The sequence below is a fragment of the Stegostoma tigrinum genome, chromosome 19, assembly GCF_030684315.1.
Source record: "Stegostoma tigrinum isolate sSteTig4 chromosome 19, sSteTig4.hap1, whole genome shotgun sequence".
NCBI lineage: Eukaryota > Metazoa > Chordata > Chondrichthyes > Orectolobiformes > Stegostomatidae > Stegostoma > Stegostoma tigrinum.
Window position 1 is genome coordinate 2,704,920 of NC_081372.1, and position 23,407 is coordinate 2,728,326.

At 44.6% G+C, this 23,407-nt stretch overlaps 1 protein-coding gene across 6 annotated transcripts in view; it reads left to right on the top strand.

Annotated features, from left to right (window-relative positions):
* Positions 1-23,407, top strand: part of tox2 (TOX high mobility group box family member 2) — a 203,793-nt gene that overhangs the window by 108,917 nt on the left and 71,469 nt on the right. For all 6 annotated transcript variants that reach the window (XM_048550571.2, XM_048550572.2, XM_048550576.2 and 3 more), the window contains exon 2: positions 19,249-19,314. In XM_048550571.2, the coding sequence (XP_048406528.1) occupies positions 19,249-19,314 (66 nt within the window). The remainder of the gene's footprint in view (positions 1-19,248; positions 19,315-23,407) is intronic.

A 23,407-nucleotide genomic window follows, 5' to 3' on the forward strand; every position in this document is an offset into this window, starting at 1 on the left:
GTGGACTAACACCAAGATGAACAATATTGCAATGTATGTGAATATGTTGTAAGGTGTCATTATGTTGCTGAACAGAATCATCTTATTGTCGTGAACAGTTTATAGCTGGTTCTTTCTCAGGAGATTGCAATACTGGAAACAGCACAAGCTGGAATTTCCTCTTCCTGCCCATCCCTGGGGAATGGGATCAAAATTTCCAGCTTTTCAAAAGATAGTGGTGAGCTGCCTTCTTGAACCGCTGCAGTCCGTGTGCTGTGGATTGATCCACAATGCCCTTAGGGAGAGAATTCCAGGATTTTGACCCAATGACACTGAACAAACAGCGATGTATTTCCAAGTCCGGATGGTGGGTGGTTTGGAGGGGAACTTGCAGGGGATGGTGTTCCCATGTATCTGCTGCCCTTGTCCTTCTAGATGGAAGTGGCCGTGGGTTTGGAAGGTGCTGTCTGAGGATCTTTGGTGAATTTCTGCAGCACATTGTGAAGATGCTGTCACTTTAAAGAATTATTTTGTCCTGGGTTTTGTTTTGGAGAGAGATTGTAAAGGCTGAGAGACTGAACAAACTACTGAAGACGGTTTAAGTAAAGAGTTTATTAGACTTTGTGTTGTTTTTTGTCAGCCTGAATGGGAATGGCCAGCTCTCACATCCAGGAGCTCTAGTTGTTTTTAGCTGTAGCTGTTTGGGGTCTCAGAAGAGTTGGATGCTTCAGTGAATGATTCTTAGCCGCTACTATTTCTGGAATTTCCCTTCATGCTTTTTCTCGTCCTGGATTGGAGAACTGCATGTAATAATGTGTCTGAATTTGCCTTTTTGCTAAAGGGTGTGATAATGGGATGTTACCCACAATCAGAAAAATTAATTCGTAACAGGTACACCATCTATTATTTGGCTAAGTTTTCCAATAGTTAGGTTGTTCTAAATTTCTCTTTCTTTTGTTCATATTTTAAATATAGCATTTAAACAAATTGTGTTTTGCTTAACATTGAATAGTTTAACCAGTCACATGGCATCTGGAACATGCATTTCACATCTACCTTTAAATTAAGAAAAAGTTATGGTCTAAGGCTACGTTCCTAAAATATATTGAGGGTCTGGTCTGGTCCATAACAGTATCTTGCAGCTGGAACAATAAAACAAAGAACTGCGGATACTGGAAATCTGCAAACAGGATGTTATGGAGAAACCCAGCATTTCTGGCAGCATCTGCGCAAACAGAGATTTTAGTGACCCTTGGTCAGAACTGATGTAGATGGGAAATGCCATTCCACTGAACTCTGTTCTTTGCTCTGCAGATGCTGCCGGACCTGCTGCGTTTCTCCAACACTTTCTTTCTTTGGTGTACATACTGCTGCTACTAAGCATCGTTGATGGAGGGAGTGGATGTTTGTGGTTGTGCTGATCAAATGTACTGCTTTGTCCTGGATGGGATCAAGGTTCTTGAGTGTTGTTGGAGCTGCACCCATCCAGGCAAGTGGGGAGTATTCCATCACACTCCTGACTTGTACCTTGTAAATGGTAGACAAGCTTTGGGGAGCCTGGAGGGGAGTTACTTGCTGCAATATTCCTGGTCTCTGATCTGCTCTTGCAGCTGCATTGTTTTTGTGAATGTTGATAGTAGGGGATTCAATGATGGGAACACAGCGAGCGTGAGATAGAGGTATAAATATGTAAACAGATAATGGAAAGGTGTAGGAGCAACAGGGTGGTGGTGATGGGAGATTTTAATTTTCCCAACATTGACTGAGATTCACTCAGTGTTAGGGGTCATGACGGAGCAGAATTTGTAAGGTGTGTCCAGGAGGGTTTTCTAGAGCAGTATGTATGTAGTCCAACTCGGGAAGGAGCCATACTGGACCTGGTGCTGGGGAATGAACCCGGCCAGGTGATTGATATTACGCTAGGGGACTACTTTGGAAATAGTGACCACAATTCCGTAAGATTTACAATACTCATGGACAAGGATAGGAGTGGTCCTAAAGCAAGAGTACTAAACTGGGGGAAGGCCGACTATACCAAGATTCGGCAGGATCTGGGGAATGTAGACTGGGAGAAACTGTTTGAAGGTAAATCCACATTTGATATGTGGGAGGCTTTTAAGGAGATGTTGATTAGCGTGCTGGAGAGACATGTTCCTGTGAAAATGAGGAATAGAAATGGCAAGATTAGGGAGCCATGGATGACAGGTGAAATTGTGAGACTAGCCAAGAGAAAAAAGAAGCATACATGAGGTCTAGGCGACTGAAGACAGACGAAGCTTTGCAAGAATATCTGGAATGTAGAGCGAATCTGAAAAAAGGGATTAAGAGGGCTAAGAGAGGACATGAGATATTGCTGGCAGACATGGTTAAGGAAAATCCCAAAGCCTTTTATTCATATATAAAGAGCAAGAGGGTAACTAGAGAAAGGATAGGCCTACTTAAGGACAAAGAAGGAAAGTTATGCGCTGAGTCAGGGAAAATGGGTGACATTCTTAACGAGTACTTTGCATCGGTATTCACCAAGGAGAGGGACATGACAGATAGAACATAGAACATAGAACATAGAACAGTACAGCACAGAACAGGCCCTTCAGCCCACAATGTTGTGCCGACCATTGATCCTCATGTATGCACCCTCAAATTTCTGTGACCATATACATGTCCAGCAGTCTCTTAAATGACCCCAATGACCTTGCTTCCACAACTGCTGCTGGCAACGCATTCCATGCTCTCACAACTCTCTGCGTAAAGAACCTGCCTCTGACATCCCCTCTATACTTTCCACCAACCAGTTTGAAACTATGACCCCTCGTGCTAGCCATTTCTGCCCTGGGAAATAGTCTCTGGCTATCAACTCTATCTATGCCTCTCATTATCTTGTATACCTCAATTAGGTCCCCTCTCCTCCTCCTTTTCTCCAATGAAAAGAGACCGAGCTCAGTCAACCTCTCTTCATAAGATAAGCCCTCCAGTCCAGGCAGCATCCTGGTAAACCTCCTCTGAACCCTCTCCAAAGCATCCACATCTTTCCTATAATAGGGCGCCCAGAACTGGACGCAGTATTCCAAGTGCGGTCTAACCAAAGTTTTATAGAGCTGCAACAAGATCTCACGACTCTTAAACTCAATCCCCCTGTTAATGAAAGCCAAAACACCATATGCTTTCTTAACAACCCTGTCCACTTGGGTGGCCATTTTAAGGGATCTATGTATCTGCACACCAAGATCCCTCTGTTCCTCCACGCTGCCGAGAATCCTATCCTTAATCCTGTACTCAGCTTTCAAATTCGACCTTCCAAAATGCATCACCTCGCATTTATCCAGGTTGAACTCCATCTGCCACCTCTCAGCCCATCTCTGCATCCTGTCAATGTCCCACTGCAGCCTACAACAGCCCTCTACACTGTCAACGACACCTCCGACCTTTGTGTCGTCTGCAAACTTGCTGACCCATCCTTCAATTCCCTCGTCCAAGTCATTAATAAAAATTACAAACAGTAGAGGCCCAAGGACAGAGCCCTGTGGAACTCCACTCACCACTGACTTCCAGGCAGAATATCTTCCTTCTACTACCACTCGCTGTCTTCTGTTGGCCAGCCAATTCTGTATCCAAGCAGCTAAGTTCCCCTGTATCCCATTCCTTCTGACCTTCTGAATGAGCCTACCATGGGGAACCTTATCAAATGCCTTACTGAAGTCCATATACACCACATCCACAGCTCGACCCTCATCAACCTTTCTAGTCACATCCTCAAAAAACTCGATAAGGTTTGTAAGGCATGACCTACCCCTCACAAAGCCGTGTTGACTGTATTTGATCAAGCCATGCTCTTCCAGATGGTCATAAATCTTATCCCTCAGAATCCTTTCTAACACCTTGCAGACGACAGACGTGAGACTTACCGGTCTATAATTGCCGGGGATTTCCCTATTTCCTTTCTTGAAGAGAGGAATTACATTTGCCTGACTCCAGTCCTCAGGTACGACTCCAGTGGAGAGCGAGGATGCAAAGATCTTCGCAAGTGGCGAAGCAATTGCATTTCTCGCTTCCCAAAGCAGCCGAGGACAAATCTGATCCGGGCCTGGCGACTTGTCAATCTTAATGTTTGACAAAATTTTCAGCACATCAGCTTCCTCTATCTCTATCCATTCCAGCATGCACACCTGCTCTTCAAAGGTTTCATTGTTCCCTGAGGGTGACAACGCAGGTCAATAGGGTGGTCAAGAAGGCATATAGCATGCTTTCCTTCATTGGGCAGGGTATTGAGTACAAGAGTTGGCAGGTCATGTTGCAGTTGTATAGGGCTTTGGTTCTGCCACATTTAGAGTACTGTGTACAGTTCTGGTCACCACATTACCAAAAGGATGTGGATGCTTTGGAGAGGGTGCAGAGGAGGTTTACCAGGATGTTGCCTGGTATGGAGGGCGCTAGCTATGAAGAGAGGTTGAGTAGATTAAGATTATTTTCATTAGAAAGACGGAGATTGAGGGAGGACCTGATTGAGGTCTACAAAATCATGAGAGGTATAGACAGGGTGGATAGCAAAAAGCTTTTTCCCAGAGTGGGGGACTCAATCACTAGGGGTCATGAGTTCAAAGTGAGAGGAGGAAAGTTTAAGGGAGATATGTGTGGAAAGTTCTTTACGCAGAGGGTGGTGGGCGCCTGGAACGCGTTGCCAGCGGAGGTCGTAGACGCAGACACGTTAGCGTCTTTTAAGATATATTTGGACAGGTACATGGATGGGCGTGGAGCAAATGGACACAGACCGTTAGAAAATAGATGACAGGTTTAGACAGAGGATCTTGATCGGCGCAGGCTTGGAGGGCCGGAGGGCCTGTTCCTGTGCTGTAGGTTTCTTTGTGCTTTGTTCTTTGTTCTTTGTCAGTGAGTGGTGTTAAGATTGACTTTTATTGATGATGGTCATAGCCTGGCATTTGTGTGGCACAAATGTTTCTTGCCTCTGGTCAGCCCAAATCTGGGTATTGTCCAGAACATGGACTGCTTCAGTATCTGAGGAGTCACGAACGGTGCTGAACACTGTGCAACCATCAGCAGACATCCCCACTTCTGACCTTATGATGGAGGGAAGGTCATTGATGAAGCAGCTGAAGATGGCTGGGCCAAGGACACTACCCTGAGGAACTCCTGCAGAGATGTCCATAAGTAAAACAAATACTCGATGTCATGGATGAAAGAAATTCAGGTGGAAGTGAGTTATACCCATCATCTTGAACTCTTCTTTACACATTTACACCTGTCTCCTGACCTGTCCCCTGACTATACCTGGGCTCAAATAGCTCTGCCTCCAATGACCTAGGTGTTCCTGCAGGTCCCCTGTAAAGGTGCAGATATCAGGCCAGAGATCACAGCACACACTCAAATTTTCTTGTGGTATTTTGTTGCCACTAGTTGAATGATCCTCACAGAGGCTCAGAGCTTTCTGTTTCTATAAATGTGAGCCTAAATTTGAGTTACAATGAGGAAAAATACTTCACAAATTGTGTGTTTTTTGCAAATACAGTGCCAAATGTGAATGAAGAATGGCTTTTAACAGCAATTTCCTAACTTATAGAAGGAATAAAGGAAGTGTGTTTGGCATTTTCCAATTAAGCACACTGATTTTCAGTTATATTTTGATTATTCCCAGTTGTTCACGCGGACTTACAATTGTTCATTCTGATTTCTCATTGTACCACTACTCACTGGCTGTTCACACTCATTTCCAATTATTCACTCTATTTTTTTTAATTTTTCAAACTGACTCTCAATTATTTACACTGCTTCTTTAATTATTCTCACTGGTTCTCAGTTACTCATCGATATCCAATAACTTATACTGATTTTCAATTTTTTGCACAAATTTCTGCTTGCTCACATTTATCTCTGCAGACCTCCCATAAATTCTACTCTGTTACCCTCATTCTTCCAGACATTGTTACATTCCAGCATTTGTTAATGTGATTGATAGTAATATGGACATGAGCAGCTATTGTCAAGGGGCTGAACAAATGGGTGGAATTTCATCTTGCAATTGGAAACATTCCAGTTACACCCTCGCTGGAATTTCTCCCCTCCCCTCACAAACCCCGAAACTTTGTGGGTTTATTGTAATCTGCCAGAAGATTCTGACTGGGCTATACAGGGATCGTTGACAGTGCTGTAGTTTTGGCGAAACAGGCACAAATGACTGAAAACCATCCCGTTCTAGTTCCGAAAGAACTGCAGATGCTGTAAGTCAGGAACAAAAACAGAAGTTGCTGGAAAAGCTCAGCAGGTCTGGCACAGTCTGTGAAGGAGAAAACAGATTTAACATTTTGGGTCCGGTGACAAGTTCGCAGAACTGACACCCTGTTCTGAGGAAGGGTCGCCTGACTCGAAACGTTAACTCTGTTGTTTTTCATTCACAGACTGTGCCAGACCTGCTGAGCTTTTCCAGCAACTTCTGTTTTTGTCCCATTCCAGTTCCCCTAGGCTGGATTGTCTGTTGATAGAAACCTGACTACAGGCACACATACCAGTAATTACTTCCTTATGGAAGACACTGTAGAGTGGCCTCAGACCATGGGACCTACACCCAACAACCACAACCTACTCAGGAGAGGAAGGAAGATGATTAAAACATTCATGATTTCTTCATACATTGGCTGCCTCTGTCATGAATAAAAAATCAAAAATGTAGTTATCACTCTTGGCTCATTGGTAGAGAGTCAGACTTTTCTAAATTAAAATGTTTCACTGTATTTTCTGGGAACAGACGTGTATTTTACAAACCTCTCGTTCTTGGTGCTTTAGGATATTTTTCCAGTTGTGGTTTGCCACAACCAATTATCACATAGTAATTCACACCATGTGTGATGTTATTTTATTTAATAACTCATAATTTCAATATGAGAAAATTACTCTTCCAGCTGTTTACTCTATCATCATAAACTTAATTACAGAGCACAGACCTGGATCTGAAACAGGCGCATGACAATGCTGAGCACTAAATGCTATTGGATGCAGTTAGCACTCCTGTAATCAGTGTCCTGTTTCAGAAATACAACTACTTTTTAGAAACATTTCTTAATTATTTCCTGAGAAACAACAGTGATTACACTTCTAAAGTAATCCATTGGCTTTAAGGTATTTTAGGTTGTCCTAAGGATGTGAAAGGTACTATATAAATGCAAAATCATTGATAATTTATATGGTACATTACCTACCCAGTAGATATCATGTTAATGATAACTGGCTCATATCCAATTGCTCATTAGAGGTTGATTAAGTCTGTGGGTTAGTTTATTTGAAACAGTAGAACACATTGCAAAATTATGAGGCAGACATTACTGAAAACCAATTTGTTTCTTTGTGCAGATTACAAACAAACCCTTAGGCTACTTGCCAGGCAGAGTCGCAACATTGTATATACATGACACATGGAATCCTTAAAGATGAAGCTCTCATTTCGACACACAACGATGCATTGATTTAAATCATTGGAAACCCTGTTATTCTCCTGCAATGTTCAAGGAGATGTCACTTTGGTGTGAAGTAAATTGCATCTCCCTGGGATTTGAGTGAGTAACTGTGAGACGCTGAAAAGGAATAGTTGCTTCATTTCAGCATTCAGCAATACCATTCGGCATCTTGTTTTAACAATCTCCAATGGTCTCAGGTTGTGAGCGGACAGAATATTCCGTGCTGTTTGTCAAAGTTTAGACCTGTCAGCAGAGGTTGGAGTTAATCGAGGGACTGAGAGTCTTGCAAAATCGCTTTCAGTAGCTGCCCCTGCCTAACGTGATGCCCAAGCATTGGCACCTTGGAGATGCTGATTGTCGTGAGGTTTAGAAAAAAGATCTTTACAGGTTTTTGAGGGAAGAGCAGGGCTACATGTCTGATTGGACAACTCTTTCAGAGAGCTGTCACCAGCACGATGGGCCGAAGGGTAACTGTCTTCAGAAGGAGAAGGGAAAGATGCTAAAAGCAAAAATCTGTCTCTCAGTGAGGACTTTGTTACCTCGAGTTAGACATAGAAACTGATTTGAATGCTAGAGAAGCTTCCATGTTTCACTGGTGCTGCTGTGTACCTGGGTAAAAGCACAGTTGAGATTAACCACAGACCTTGCTGCATGACTCCTCACCCCCGCCCCACACAATCTAACAAAGAATTAAAGTAAAAACCTCAAAACTATCTGTGAAAATAAATCTTTATACAGAACTCAGTAAGTGTATCTGTGGCTCACTACTTGATGTTTTCTAATACCTGGTGGGGTGTGTTCTATTAATTTCTGGTTAAATATAACAAAATGCACTGGAAACAATCAGTGCCAGGGCTTTCATTTGTTTTCTAGTGCATGATGCAATGATGTAAATCACACCAAACTATTCTGTGCACGAGACATCCAGTTCAGTGAACGGTGAATTCACACAGTCTGACTGAGCTAGCCTCCTCCTGCTTGTCTCTGGGCAATGGGAATGATTGTACAGACAAGTGAACCATCTGTGGGCAGAATCTCCCATCCCCTCACTTCCACAACCTCCAGGTGCAACAAACACGTGATTACAGCCATATTCCCTTCCCAGTCACTCATCATCTCGATCTGGTCACATACGCAATATCAGCCCTTCATTATTGACATGTCAAAATCATTAAAATTCTGACCTCTCTTGCACTGTGGGAATATGTAGCGTATAGATAGGGTTAATGATGGGTGTCTTTTCCCAAGGATGGGGGAGTTTAAGACTAGGGGGCACGTTTTTCATTTGAAAGGAGAGAGATTTAAAAAAAGACGTAGTGTGGAGGTACTGCTGTTGGACTGGGGTGGACCCAGTCAGAAGTCACACAACACCAGGTTATAGTCTGACAGGTTTATTTGAAATCACAAACTTTCAGAGCCTCGATCCCTTGTGAAGTGACTTGATGAAGCAACAGCGCTCCGATAGCTTGTGATTTCAAATAAACCTGTCAAACTATAAAAACCAAAAGACCTGCGGATGCTGTAAGTCAAGAACATTCTGAGGAAGGGTCACCAGATCCAAACTGTTAACTCTGGTTTTTCTTCACAGATGCTGCTAGACCTGCTGAGCTTTTCCAGCAACTTCTGCTTTTGTTCCTGTTGGACTGTAACCTAATGTTGTGTGACTTCTGACATCAAAAAGTCATGAGTGGCAAACAGAGGGTAGTTCCCATGTGGAATGAACTTCCAGGGGAAGTGGGGGATGGAGGTATAATTCCAATGTTTAAAAGACTTTTGAATAAGTTCATGAATAGGAAAGATTTGGTGGGATGTGGGCCAGGAGCAGACAGGTTGGACTAGTTTGGTTTGGGATTATGTTTGACATGGACTGGTTGGACCAAGGGGTCTGTTTCCATGCTGTATGACTCTGTGTAGCTGTTTGAAAAAGTGTTTGCTGTTTGAACTAACGTAGAACTAGAAAAATCCTATGATCTAATATCATTTGGCCCATTGTGCTAGGGCCAGCTTTATCAAAAAGCTGACGATCAATCCTTCAGCCCTGCCAACATTTTCTTTACAAACTCCATGAGAGTCAGCAGCTCCATGAGAGAGAGCTACTGACAGTGATTTTAACACAATATTGAGAAATGATTGGAGAAACTGAATGATTCTGTATTCAACTGACAAAGTTTATTAGTTGCTCAATGATCATGCTCCAGGCAAGCATTTTTGGACCAGCTTCCCTACCTTCAGTGTGATTTGGACAGGCTGAACGAATGGGTAAGTGCATGACAGACAGTGCCATGTGGGTAAATGTGAGGATACCCACTTTTGGTGGAAAACAGGAAGGAGGATTGTTATCTGAATGGTGATAGATTGGGAAAGGCGGAGGAGCAATGAGACCTGGGCATCCTTCTGCATCAGTTTCTGAAGCTACGTGTGTAGATGGAGCAGGCGGTGAAGAAGGCAAATGGTATGCTGGCTTTTGCAGTGAGAGGATTCGAGTTCAGGAGCATGGGCTCCTTGCTGCAATTATGCAGGAAGTTGGTGAGACCCCACCCGGTGTATTTTATGGAATTCTGGTCTTCTTATCTGAGGAAGGATTTTCTTGCTATAGAGGGAATGCAGTAAGGGGTTTACCAGCCCAACTTGTGGGAAGGCAGGCCTCATGTACGTGGAGAGGCTTGATCAGTTAGGATGATCTTCACTGGAGAAGAATGAGAACAGATCTAATAGACACATATAAAATTCAACAAGGACTGCACAAGACAGATACAGGAAGAAGGTTTCTGATGACAGACAAATCCAGAACCAGGGTCATCGTCTTAAGATATAGGCTGGGCCATTTAAGACTGCGATGAGAACTATCTTTACCCAGAAAGTGGTCAGCCTATGGAATTCTCTATCACAGAAAGTGGTTGAGGTTGTACATGGATAGGAAAGGATTAGAGGGATATGGGACAAACAAAGGCACATGGGACTAGTTCACTTTAGGAAACCTGGTTGGCATGGGCGAGTTGAGCCGAAGGGTCTGTTTCCATACTCTGTGACTCTATGATTCTATAACTGAAAACATTGAATGTTTTCAAGCAGAAGATGGATGTACTTCCTGGGGCTAAAGGGATGGAAGGGTATGGGGGAGAAAGCGGGAACAGGGGATTGAGTTGGGCGATCGTATTGAATGGTGGAGCAGGTTCAAAGGGCTGAATGGCCTCCTCTGGCTTCCATTTTCTCTGTTTTCTCTGCTCTTTGGAAAAGGCTAACTCTGATAGTGAGGAGAATCCCTGGCTCCATGATCTGGCATTTCAAAGTGGTTTGCCAGAGTTTGGGTTTGAGTCTGCTGGGTGCAGACTGGACTCAAATTCTGTGTTTGTGACCTGCCCAAAGGAAACTTCCCGCATGTTGCTCACAGCCCTTCGCCCCTCCACACTCTCCCCCCGTCCCCTTGTCGACCTCACAAATCCTGATACACCCATTCCTGCTCCGCAGGGATAGGATAATGTTGCATCCCATCCACCATTTTCACACCAGCATGGAGACCCTCAGTTGTAGCAGGAACCTTTCATGGTTTAAGAATCGTGTGCTTTTGTATATTCATTCATGGGCTGAGGGCTTTGCTAGGCAGCATTTATTGCCCCTCCTTAATTACCCAGAGGGCAGTTAAGAGTCAACTACATTGCTGTGGGTCTGGAGTCACGTCTAGGCCAGACTAGGTAAGGATGACAGTTTCCTTCTTTAAAGGACATTAGTGAACCAGATGGGTTTTTCCCGACAATCGATTCATGGTCATCATTAGACCCTTAATTCCAGATATTTTATTGAATTCAAATTCCACCATCTGCCATGGTGGGATTTGAACCCGGATCCCCAGAACATTATCTGGGTCTCTGGATTAATGGTCCAGAGATAATACCAGCAGGCCATCACCTCCCCGTGCTGAGGTTTGAGCACGTCTCATTACAACTGGAGTTCCACCAGCCCATCTCCCACATGGAGGGTGATCAGTACCCAGTCCGAACCACACAGTGCCCTGTCTGTTCATGCTAAAGGGCCACTCGGGGAGCAAACCAACACTGTCCCGGGGAAAGGTAGAGTGTGGAGTCTTCAAAAAGATCCCCAAACCTTGCAAGATCACGGTCCGAGAGGAGCAGGGTGCATCTTTGGTCATTTTGAGCTGGGAGATTGGTCTTGACCTTTTCAGAAGTTGACCCTCCTTCTCTCTCCCTTGTCCTTCTCTTTGGATCATGTGCAGTGTCTCGTGGTGTCATTGTTGAGTTTGTCAGGCACAATGTACACTGCCAACGAGTCTAGATGGTAGTTTTTAAATACATGGGGATATTCCTTTGATGTGAAATTTATCAACGATGGTGTCAATATTTGAAAGGTTGGCCAGTCTGAGTCTTTGCCATTCCTCAACTGCGCCCGATACATTTTAGAGCTGGAATGTGACGTTCTTTTGTCATTGCGAAGTTTACAATAACTTTTCAATCACAGCAATCTCCCTTTCCAAATTCCCTTCCCCTTGTTTGACAAATGTAGGGGCACATTGCTGTCTTCACCTTAACTCTCAGGCCTTAATGGACAGCACCTCAGCTTCATGTGGCTGACATTAGAGAAGATAGTAACATACCCCTTTAGAAACTATCTACGTAGAGTTTGGTAGGATACTTGCATGCTGAAGCTGGCAGAATTTCCCCACTTGATGATGCTGTTGGTAGCTCTCTCAACTTGACATTAAAAAGCTGCAGCTTCGATCCTCCCACATGTTGGCCGCATCCCGTCCTGTCAATGAGCTGTCATTTGTGAATGCTTCCCGGACAGCCCCAGGGAGGAACAGGATGGTCCTGAGGTTCACTGACAAACATTCCTCCCCCATTAGACCACATGACAATGAGGAATACGACCAGGAGGGGGCCGTTCAGCTCCTATAATCTGCACCACCATTAGGTAGGATCAGGGGAGTAGCATGTTAGCTCAGGTCTTAGCACTGCTGCCTCACAGCACCAGGGATGTAGGTTCAATTCCAACCTGAGACAACTATCCGTGTGGAGTTTGCACATTACCCCCATGTCTGCGTTTCCTCCAGGTGCTCCAGGTGGGATGCTGTTTGAAGGATTGGCATAGACCTGATGGGCCAAACGGCCTCATTCTGCTGTAAGCATTCTATAGTTGATCCAACATTCTCATGTTCACTTTCCTGCCCTTTCCCGGCTGATCAGGAACCGGGCCACTTACCAGCTGACTGCTTAAGAAACAATCCAACTGGTTCTGAAGAAGGGTCACCAGACCCAAAATGTTAACTCTGTTTTCTCCTCCACAAAGGCTGCCAGACCTGCTGAGCTTTTCCAGCAGATAGTAGGACTAGGCCCGAAACATCACCTTGCCTGCTGCTATGATGTTGCTTGGCCTACTGTGTTCATCCAGCTCTACACCTTGTTATCTTTGAGCTTTTCCAGCAACTTTGTTTCTGTTCCTGATTTACAGCATCCGGAGTTCTTTCGGTTTTTAATCCAATTGGTTAGTCACTTCATTCCTGTTCATGGGCTCTTGCTGTGTATTGCAAGCTAACATATTTGAAAATGTGATAATGGCTTCACAATATTTCCAGGAGATGTGACAAAGCTCAGCTCTTTGTACCTCCTGCTATGGAACTGTCCTCTTACAGCCCCTGGGGTTGATAGAATAAAGAGAAAATTGTGTTCGAATGTCAGGGACTCACCTCCCAGGATCTATCCAGGCATCAGTCAGAAGTCACACGATACCAGGTTATATTCCAACTGTTTTTTCTGAAATTATAAGCTTTAGGAGTGCTGCTCCTGTACTTCAACCCTCTCACTCTGAAGACCAATGTACTGTTTGCCTTCTTCACCTCCTACAGGCAATAAAGAAGGTAAATGGTATGCTGGCATTCACTGCGACAGGTTTCGAGTACAGGAGCAGGGATGTGTTGTTGCAGTTATACAGGGTCTTGGTGAGGCCACACCTGGAATATTGTGTGCAGTTTCGGTCTCCTTTTCTGAGGAAGGATGCTCTTACTCTCGAGGGAGTGCAGCGATTCCCGGGATGGTGGGACTGATGTAGGAGGAGAGATTGACTAGGTTGGGATTGTTTTCTTTCGAGTTCAGATGAATGAGAGGGATCTCATAGAGACTTGTAAAAATTCTAACAGGGTGGGACAGGGAGGATGCTTAAGAAACAATCCAACTGGTTCTGAAGAAGGGTCACCAGACCCAAAACGTTAACTCTGTTTTCTCCTCCACGATGGTGGGTGTGCCCAGAACCAGGGGTCACAGTATGAGGATTCAGGGCAGAGCATTTAGGACGTAGATGAGGAGACATTTCCTCACCTGAAGAGTGGTGAGCCTGTGGAATTCATTACCACAGGAAGTAGGCAGCTACATATAGCACTTGGGGCAAATGGGATCGAAGGCTATGGGCAGAAAGTAGGATTAGGCCAATGAGTTGGATAATCAGCCATGATCATGAAGAATGGTAGAGCAGGCTCAAAGGGCTGAATGGCCTCCTCCTGTTCCTATCTTCTTTGTTTCTCTGGAGACAGACCCTTTGGTCTAACCAGCCCATGCTGAGCATAATCCCAAACTAAACTAATCCCACCTGCTTGTGTTTCAAATCTGTACTATTCATGCACTTACTCAAATGTCTTTTAAATGTTGTAACTGTGCCCACATCCAGCACTTCCTCTGGAAGTTCATTCCACATGTGTAAAAGTATTGCCCTTCCTGCCTCTTGTAGGTCAGCAATCACACACTATCCAGGTTAGAGCCCAACAGCTTAATTTAAAATCACAAGCTTTCGCAACGTTGCTCCTTCATCAGCTGGCTTCACGAAGGAGCAAGGCTATGAAAGCTTGTGATTTCCAACAAACCTGTTGGACTATACCCTGGCATTGTGTGACATCTAACTTTGTGCACCCCAGTCTAATACCGGAGCCTCCTCATCAACATTCAGTTAGACCGCCTGTCCCTGTAGACTGAGAAGGACAACTACCTAAAAAATGACAACAAGAACATTTTACCAAATTGTAAGCGACAATAAACAATCTGGAGGGACTTTGAATGAACACAATATATATTCTTAAATAATGTTCACCACTGATTGAGTAATGCTCATAAAATCCTGAATCCAGAAGCCTCTGGTGAGGCCACAGCTGGGATATTGTGTACAGTCATGTCCCCACACTTTAGGAAGGATGTGAGAATACCAGGATTTTTCCGGAGGTTTCCATGGTCTGTTTTCATTTCTTGTAGTCCAGTCTCACCTCATCACAGAAAAGCACAAAACTGCTCACAGGTGAAGACCAGGGAAGAGGGTTTCACAAGGATCTAATGAATGGGAGAAGTTTTCCAAATGTGATCCACAGAATCCAAGTCAACCCACCACAACCTTCAATGTGTGATCCTCAAGGTCCAGGGTCACAATCCCCAGTAGTAGAGAATCTTCATCCCCTTCTCATGTCTCTGATATTCACCCATGGATTGCTGCACACAATCAGAAATCCATCCTCTCTCTCTCTCTCTCTCTCCCTCCCATCCCAGTTTGTCAGACCTGTCCAAATCTGTCTATTCTTGCCTCTTTAAACCACCGACCTGAAAACATTTTATTCCTGAAATTCCACAAACCATCAGTTGGTGCCTGGCTGGAACAGTATTGAAAGATTGAGATTTCCCCTTTCTAATGAGTTGCCTTGTGTGAGGGAGGAGTGGGGGATGGGCTGTGAACATAAGTATTGAGACACTCAGCCCCTTGACCTGTTCCATCATTTTATAAAATCACTGAACTGGTTGTTAATGGCGTTCCACATTTGTTTTTTTTAATTTATGGAACCCCGACAGTGTGGAGGTAGGCCATTCAACCCATCAAATCCACACCAACCCACATCCCCACCACACCGCACCCCCCCCCCCCCCCACCCCCGCCACCCCGCATACTTCCCATGGCTAACCCGCAGGACACTAAGGGCAATTTAGTACAGCCAATCCACCTACCTGCACATCGTTGGGCTGTGAGAAGAAGCCAAGACTGTGGGAGGAATCCCATGCATGCACAGGGAGAATATACAAACTCCACACAGACAGTCACATGAGGATGAGGCTGCACGGTGGCTCAGTGGCTAGCACTGCAGTCTCAGCGCCAGGGACCCGGGCTCAATTCCAGCCTCGGGCGATTGTCTGTGTGGAGTTTGCACATTCTCCCCGTGTCTGCGTGGGTTTCCTCTGGGTGCTCCGGTTTCCTCCCACAGTCCAAAGATGTGCAGGCTAGGTGGATTGGCCGTGATAAATTGCCCGTAGTGTTCAGGGGTGTGTGGGTTATAGGGGGATGGGTCTGGGTGGGATACTCCAAGGGGCAGTGTGGACTTGTTGGGCCGAAGGGCCTGCTTCCACACTGTAGAAAATCTAATCAAACCCTGAGCCCCTGGCGATGTGAGCAGCAGTGTTACCTACTGAGCTACCGTGCTGCCCAACTCTTCCTTAATAAGTCTCAATTCCCTGCCTAACAAGAATGTATCTACCTCTGTCTTAAAGCACTCAATCACCCCAGCTTTCAATGTCTTCTGGGGCAGAGAGTTCCAAAGATGCATATCCCCCTGGGAGACAAAACAAACCCCCTCACATCTGTCCTGAAAAAGGCGACTCTAATTTTAAAACAGCATCCCCTTGTCCTCAACTGAACCCCTTCCCCCCCAGGAGGAAACATCCTTCCCACATTCACCTTGTCAAGACCATTCAGGATCTTAGACACTTCAATCCAGTCGCCCCGATCTTTTTGAAATGCTAGGGGAAACAAGCCCAGTATATCCAACCTTTCCTCCTCAGGTAAACTCCTAATTCCAGGGATCAGTTAATAAGCCTTCTGTGACCCACCTCCTGTGCACTTACATGATTCCCTAAATAAGGAGACTGACACCGCACACAGTATTTGAGGTGAGGTCTCACCAATGTCCTGTAAATTTGAAGCTTAATATCCTTACTTTAATGTTCAATTCGTCTGGTAGTAAAGGACTGTATTGCATTGGCCTGTCTGATTATATCCAAACACTAATCTTCTGTGATTCATGCACTAGGACACTCAGGTCCCTCTGCACCTCAGGATTCCACAGTCTTTCTCTGGTTAAGTAATACTTTCTCATGCTTCATGACAACGTGTAAACTCCATACGTTCCCGCTTTGGACTCCATCTGTTAGATTTTTGCCCACTCTCCTCAACCTATCAATGGGTGTTGCATTGTTTATCTGGTTCCGAGTCAACTCTGTGAGATTGTGGGAACCTCAGCAAACTTCTATATTCTATCAGAGAACCCTTACAACATGGAATGAGACCATTTGGCCCTTGTGTCTGCGCAAGCCATTTGAAAGAGGCATCCGATCAATCCCACAACCACTTCTCTCGACCAATAACCCTGGGAAATCTTTCTTTTGATGTACTTACTCGTTTGCTTTGGAAGTTAGTGTTGAATCTGCTTCCACCATCCTGTCTGCTGTCATTCTGTGGTGAATTTCACCTGCAAGTTATAAGTTTCTCACACAGCGTTTCTATGTAAATGAGTCAGCAGAAAGGGTAAAATGAAACCTTCCAACAGGGTGGACCGAGCGGGAAAATACATTTCATTTGGATTGTCTTTCTGGTAAAAGGGGACTGATTGATGTAGCTTCATGAGGCAGATTTCCATTACCCCATAGTGAGAGGGTCTCAGAACATACTGTGGTTGGGCCAGGCAGGTGGGAACAGGGGTGGGAAGGAATGGAAGATGGATGTGTCTGAGGGGGTCAAGGAATCCATGTTCAAATTGCTTCTCTGGATCGTTCACCCCTATCATTGCCCACAAATTCAAAATACAGGTTTATAATAATGACATCTCAGTGTCCGGAGAGAAATTGGCCAAAACTGAGAGAATTATAAGTCGTCCCACTCCATGCCCAGTGCACAACTCCCTTCCTAATCAGAGTGAAACTCTTCACAGCTCAGTCGCTGACCTGAATGACACTGAGTTTGCAATTTCCAGGAATTAAAGGTCCTCACCTTTTGTGAGTCACATCTATATAAATAAGTTACTGTTCAGAAAGGACTGATATTTCATCCTTAACGCCAACAACAATTTATAATAATATCATGCTTTTAATGTAATGAAACATTCTAAAGTGTTTCATAAAACATTATGAATCAAACAATGACACAATGTCACAGACAAAAGCAGATATTAGGTCAGGTGATCAAGAGTGTGGTTAGAATGCTCAGGTTTTATAGGAGGGAGTTGGTGTGTGGCAAGGGTGAGAAACGTTAGTAAGGGAATTTCAGTGCTTAGGTAAAAACTCTTTCATTATCGTTAAAACTCAGGCAGCACACAATCAGCTCGTTTGCCAAACCACAAGCTACACAGAACAAGCCTGCTTTATCAGAGGGACCATCTCTATTTACGGTCCACTAATAAAACAGAAAACAAGACCCAAACCAGGCAGGCTTCAAAGTCTAGAAACAGCACCAGGCCTCCCTGTCAGGCTGCATTCAGGGTAGTGGCATTAAAACTAAAACATGCTGGAACTGGTGAGACAACAAAGCGTGGAGCTGGATGAACACAGCAGGGCAAGCAGCATCTTAGGAGCACAAAAGCTGGCATTTCGGGCCTGGACCCTTCATCAGAAAAGGGGGAGGGGGAGAGGATTCTGAAATAAATAGGGAGAGGGGGGAGGCAGACTGAAGATGGATAGAGGAGAAGATAGGTGGACAGGAGAGTTGCAGTGGGAGAGAGATCCCCTAAGGTTGGTACAGAGGGAGGAGGGTAACTTCTTTGGGTTAGGCATCCCTGGAAGAGGCTTCGCAGTGAGGTTAAAATGGTGATCAGAGATAATGGGAACTGCAGATGCTGGAGAATCCGAGATAACAAAGTGTGGAGCTGGATGAACACAGGAGGCCAAGCAGCATCTTAGGAGCACAAAAGCTGACGTTTTGGGCCTAGACCCTTCATCAGAAAAGGGGGAGGGGGAGAGGTTCTGGTGAGACAGTCAGGATTGTTTTGGCTATCATCAGCAATTTCTGTTTTGATTTCATATTTCCAGCATGCACAGGACGATCCAAGGCTTCTGCCGCACACCCTGCGTGTGTGGGAATGAGAGAGAGTGAGGTTGTGTGTTCCATGTGCGTGTGTGTGTGCACGTGTGCATGTGTGTTTGTGGCTGTCTGTGTGTGAGAGTGTAGGTGTTTGTGCAGGTTAGTGGAGTCCAAGTGAGAGTGTGTGTGTACATGCGTGTGTGAGAGAGTGCGTGTATCCATGCTTGTGACAGTGTGCGTATTTGTGCTTGTGAGATTGTGTGTGTCTGTGTGTGTGTGTCTGTGTGTGGGTGGAACATCAGGTTGGGATCACTCTGATGTTATTATCAGACTGTCCCCTCCCAGTGATACCTGTGGTTTGTTTCTCTCCCTTGTGTGACAGTATTTATTCATTCGGCTGTCATGATTCAGAAACTTGCAATGGGAATCCTTGCATATTGTGATTGAAACTTACCAGCTCACTGTAGATAATTGCTTGTCGGGAAGTTGTTCATTGTTGCTCTGTAAGCTTGTAATTACATGGCTGTTTAATGAACTCCAATTATTGATTTCCAGTTATTTAACATTCGGTAATCTTGCCTAAGTGTTTAGTGAGAATATTACAGAGAGAGTAATAATTCAGTGGGTTAGTTGTGTGTGAACTGCCACTTGAGGTTCTCAATCACCCAATGGAGCAGGAAAATTTTAATTGTGTTCTTTCTCTGAAACATGATGTGTTTGTGGTTCCTCAAATACTGAAACCTTTTTGTTTCTGTTCCATTTTCAGTTTGATGGGGACAATATGTACATGAGTCTGACAGATGCCAACCAGGATTACCTTCCTGCCAATCAAGTGAGTGAACAGAAGTTTATCATTCCCAACCTTCCCATTCCCCTCTTTCTTCTCTCATTTCGAATCCATGTTGTATAAATCCTGAGGAGGAGTTCGGCTTTCTGTCTAGGTGGGGTGCTGATGAATTTCACAGCGGGACACTCCAACCAGGAGCAAATCCACTGCTGAGACTCATGGGCCTTGTTTTTAGATAAATCTGCAGTTTTCTTCACGTTGATCAGGGGCTTTGCATTCCTAAAAAACCGGCTTCAAAATGCATTGATAATGTGCAAGGCAGCCAGTTCCTGCACACAGGAATGCCTCTCTGCTACCTCGCTCTGCATTCACCCCCACATCCCACCCAGTAAGCAGCTCAGCTAACCCCACCCCTGAAAGGGGGTATGTGAGGGCCAGGCAGATAGTGAACCTGACCTCAGTATCCCTGCTCATGCTAAACAATAGGATCAATCTCTTCAGGGCTGAGTGGCCTCAGACAGTAGTTCATCATTGCAGCCTCTGGACCCGAGGATTGCTGGCTTGATCAGGTTGCCAACCCTTCAGGGTTTGCCGAGGAGTCTTCAGGAGTTAGAGACATATTGCAGGAACCACAGGAAAATCATAGACCAGGCACTAAAGAAACTGGCATCAATTTTCCCAGAGCAGTTTTGGCTGGTGGTTATAGGTGAACTGCCAATCAGAAAAAGCTCGCTTGTCTCTAAAGTCCAAAATTACCAATCGGTCACCTTGCTTTGCAATCTCCAGGGAAGGAAGGTGTGAGACAGATGGCTGGGGTGGGTGAGGGTAGGGGAAGGGTGGGTTTTAGGAATGGTCAGTGGTAGGGGGAGTGCAACACCAGAAACTGGTGCAAGCAGCGGGAGCAACACTGCCTCTGAGCAGCAATTAAAGTCATCAGTGATTAATACTCCATGTGAATTTCTCGCTCACCTTCCATATGCTTTCACACTGCCTTCAGGAAGTATCCATACTCCCCTGCATTTCTGAAAGTTTATCTGCAAGGTTTTGGTTTTAAATGCATTGCATTTTCACAAATTTGGGTTCAGATCGTCCTTTATACAGCCTAGTGTGTAGATTGAGCTCGTTTCCATCAAAAAAGTGATTTCTGGCCTGAGTCCCTCTCTCCCTCTGTCTGCAATAGGGGGAGAATGATAGGTTCCTCATGGATTGAGTTCCCAACAGGGATACCCAATACATTTCACCCCAAAGCAGCACAGTCCTTCATGCAGTAATGGCCTGTCCCTCAAAGCACTGAGAAGAATTAAACGGTCAGAAGCTGTGATGACAGGCTGTATGCCTAACGGCCTTGTCAGTTGTGATTTTAACATGTTGGGGGGGTGGCCATGTAAGGCAGGTTGGGTCCTAGCCTGCTACCCTGCCCCAAGTTGTATATGACACCAATGTAAGCATAATTGATTGTTCCCTGTGTTCACTGCCCACACTGTAAAGCCTGAAGATTAGAAAGCCAGCTCCTAATTTGATGTTCATAACCCTGTACAATTGTCGGAAGTCCTCAGTATTCCCACACTCCAATCCTTTAGAAATCTGATGTTTACTTTTCTGATTGTTTCTGTAACTGCTTGCTAATTTGCAGTGTTGCTTGTATGTATATAAACAGCAACATTTAGAAGTTTCATAGCTTTGAAAAATAGTCTATGTTTCTATTTTTACTGCCTAAGTGAATCACTTCACACTTTCTCTCATTATCCTCTGTTAGCTACCTTGCTGCATGCTCATTTAAGTTGCAGATTTCTGTTTCTGCAGCCTCCTTACAGGTGTGTATTTAACTGGCTTTGTAATTCAATAAGGCTGGTCCACTTCATCTGTGTAATTATTATAGTTGAACAATATCTCAGACTGCAGCCCTGCTGCTTGAGGCACTCAACCAGTCACATAGTATAAACCTGAAACTGCCCATTTATCTTTCTGCTTCATCCCTGTCCATTAACCAATCCTCTTGTTTTTGCCCATGTATTAACCCCACCACCACCTGCATGAACCTATAATAAAAACCAAAAGAACTGCGGATGCTGTAAATCGGAAATTGCAGGAAAATCTCAGCAGGTCGGGCAGCATCTGTGGAGAGAAATCAGAGTTAACGTTTCAGGTGTCCATGGGCCTTTATCTTATGGATTAATCATTTGTGGCATAATACCTTTTGGGATTCCTAAGTGTACAACATCTCCTGGTTCCCCTTTATCTAACCAACTTATTTCACCCCTAATAAATTACAACCATCACCATAAATTACAATATGGAGAAAAAGATGCTGAGTGGTTGCCAAGTCAACTCTAATTGCCTAAGGCAATGCTAAGGAGAGGCAATGGGGATCTATGGACTCCCTAAAGTCCAGAGATAATGGGAACTGCAGATACTGGAGAATCCAAGATAACAAAGTGTGGAGCTGGATGAACACAGCAGGACAAGCAGCATCTCAGGAGCACAAAAGCTGATGTTTCGGCTCTAGACCCTTCATCAGAGCATGGTGATCAGAGCTGATGGAGGGTTTAGACCCGAAACATCAGCTTTTGTGCTCCTAAGATGCTGCTTGGCCTGCTGTGTTCATCCAGCCCCACATCTTGTTATCCCTAAAGTTCAGAGTAGTTTTTTTTAAACAAGTGCAAGCCTTGGCTTTTGTCCTTTTGTTTTCAGAGAACGAGTCTCTGCATTTGTAAGTATATCATTTGAAACAAATCTATATGAGCTTGGCTGACTATATTTAGTCGGTTGTTAAGGTAATATATTAGCACATTTAGGATTAATCAGCAAGTGTTCTCAGTCATAGAATTACCTCTTAACAGCAGACAGTTTGTTTTGGGGTTTACAAGCAGAGTTATGTTGGGAACAGCGGGTACTCTGCCTGATACAAACGATCTAAGGAAAAATAAGGAGGGATCCAGAGCTCAGTGACAGTGTCTGTTATGACCAAACTCTGGGTTAAGTCCGACCTGCCCCAGATCTTTGTCCTCACGCATTTGAACAGGTCAAAGAAATTCTACGTACACAAGCTCACACATCACCATACATTTTCTTTCTGTTAGGAAGGAATCTGTGGAATTCTTTACTGAAGAGAGCTGCCAAGACTGGGTCATCAAGTATATTCATGGCTGAGAGAGGCTGATTTTTAATCAGCGAGTAGAATCGAGGGTTAAGGGGAAAAGGCAAGAAAGTGGACTTCAGGATTGTCGGATCAGCCACGATCTCATCGAGTGGTGGAGAAGACTCGATGGGCTGAATGGCTGACTTCTGCTCCTACATCCTTTGAACATGCTAATCTACTTGATCAGCCATGTTCCTGGCCTCATTCCCATACTGAAACCTATGAACTATGTTCCTCCATGGTGTGGTAGGCACAACATGGATTTTGGGGCTTAAAGCCACCTCCTGTTGGTGGCATCACCTCCTGTGCCACTTGTTAATCCTTGCTGACATCCTCACTCATCAGTATGCCGTCATGTGACTTTGGATGTGACTGGGAATGAAGCTGGGGTTGACGAGTCTGGCCTGGAACGTCAAAGTCCAGCCTCACACATATGGAGTGGATTCCAGCCTCAATCACAGGAGGAAAGCCCAATTTCTTCTGAACTGGATTGAGCATAATAACAAGGAGCAAGAATAGGCCATTCAGCCCTTTGAGCTTGTTCCATCATCTAATATGAACAGGGATGATCTCATCTCAGTCTTAACTCCATATTCCTGCCAGCTCTCTGTAACCTTCCAACCTGTTACTAATAAAAAATCTATCTTCTCCTTAAATTTACTCAATATTCCAGCATCCACCACACTCTGGGAGTATGAATTCCACAGGTTCATGACCCTTTGAGAGAAGTAATTTCTCCCCATCTCTGCTTTAAATCAGCCATCCTTATCCTAAAACTGTGACCTCTTGTTTTAGGTTGTCCCACATGAGGAAACATCCTCTCGATGTTGCTTTGTCAATCCCCTTTAGCATCAGCTGTACCTCAATTAGATCTCCTCTCATTGTTCTAAACTCCAGAGCGTATGGGCCTAAACTGTTCAATCTCTCTTCATAAGAGAATGGAATTAGTTAAAATATTGTCCTTCCAGGGCACTATTTCCAAATGACCCTGCTCAGAGG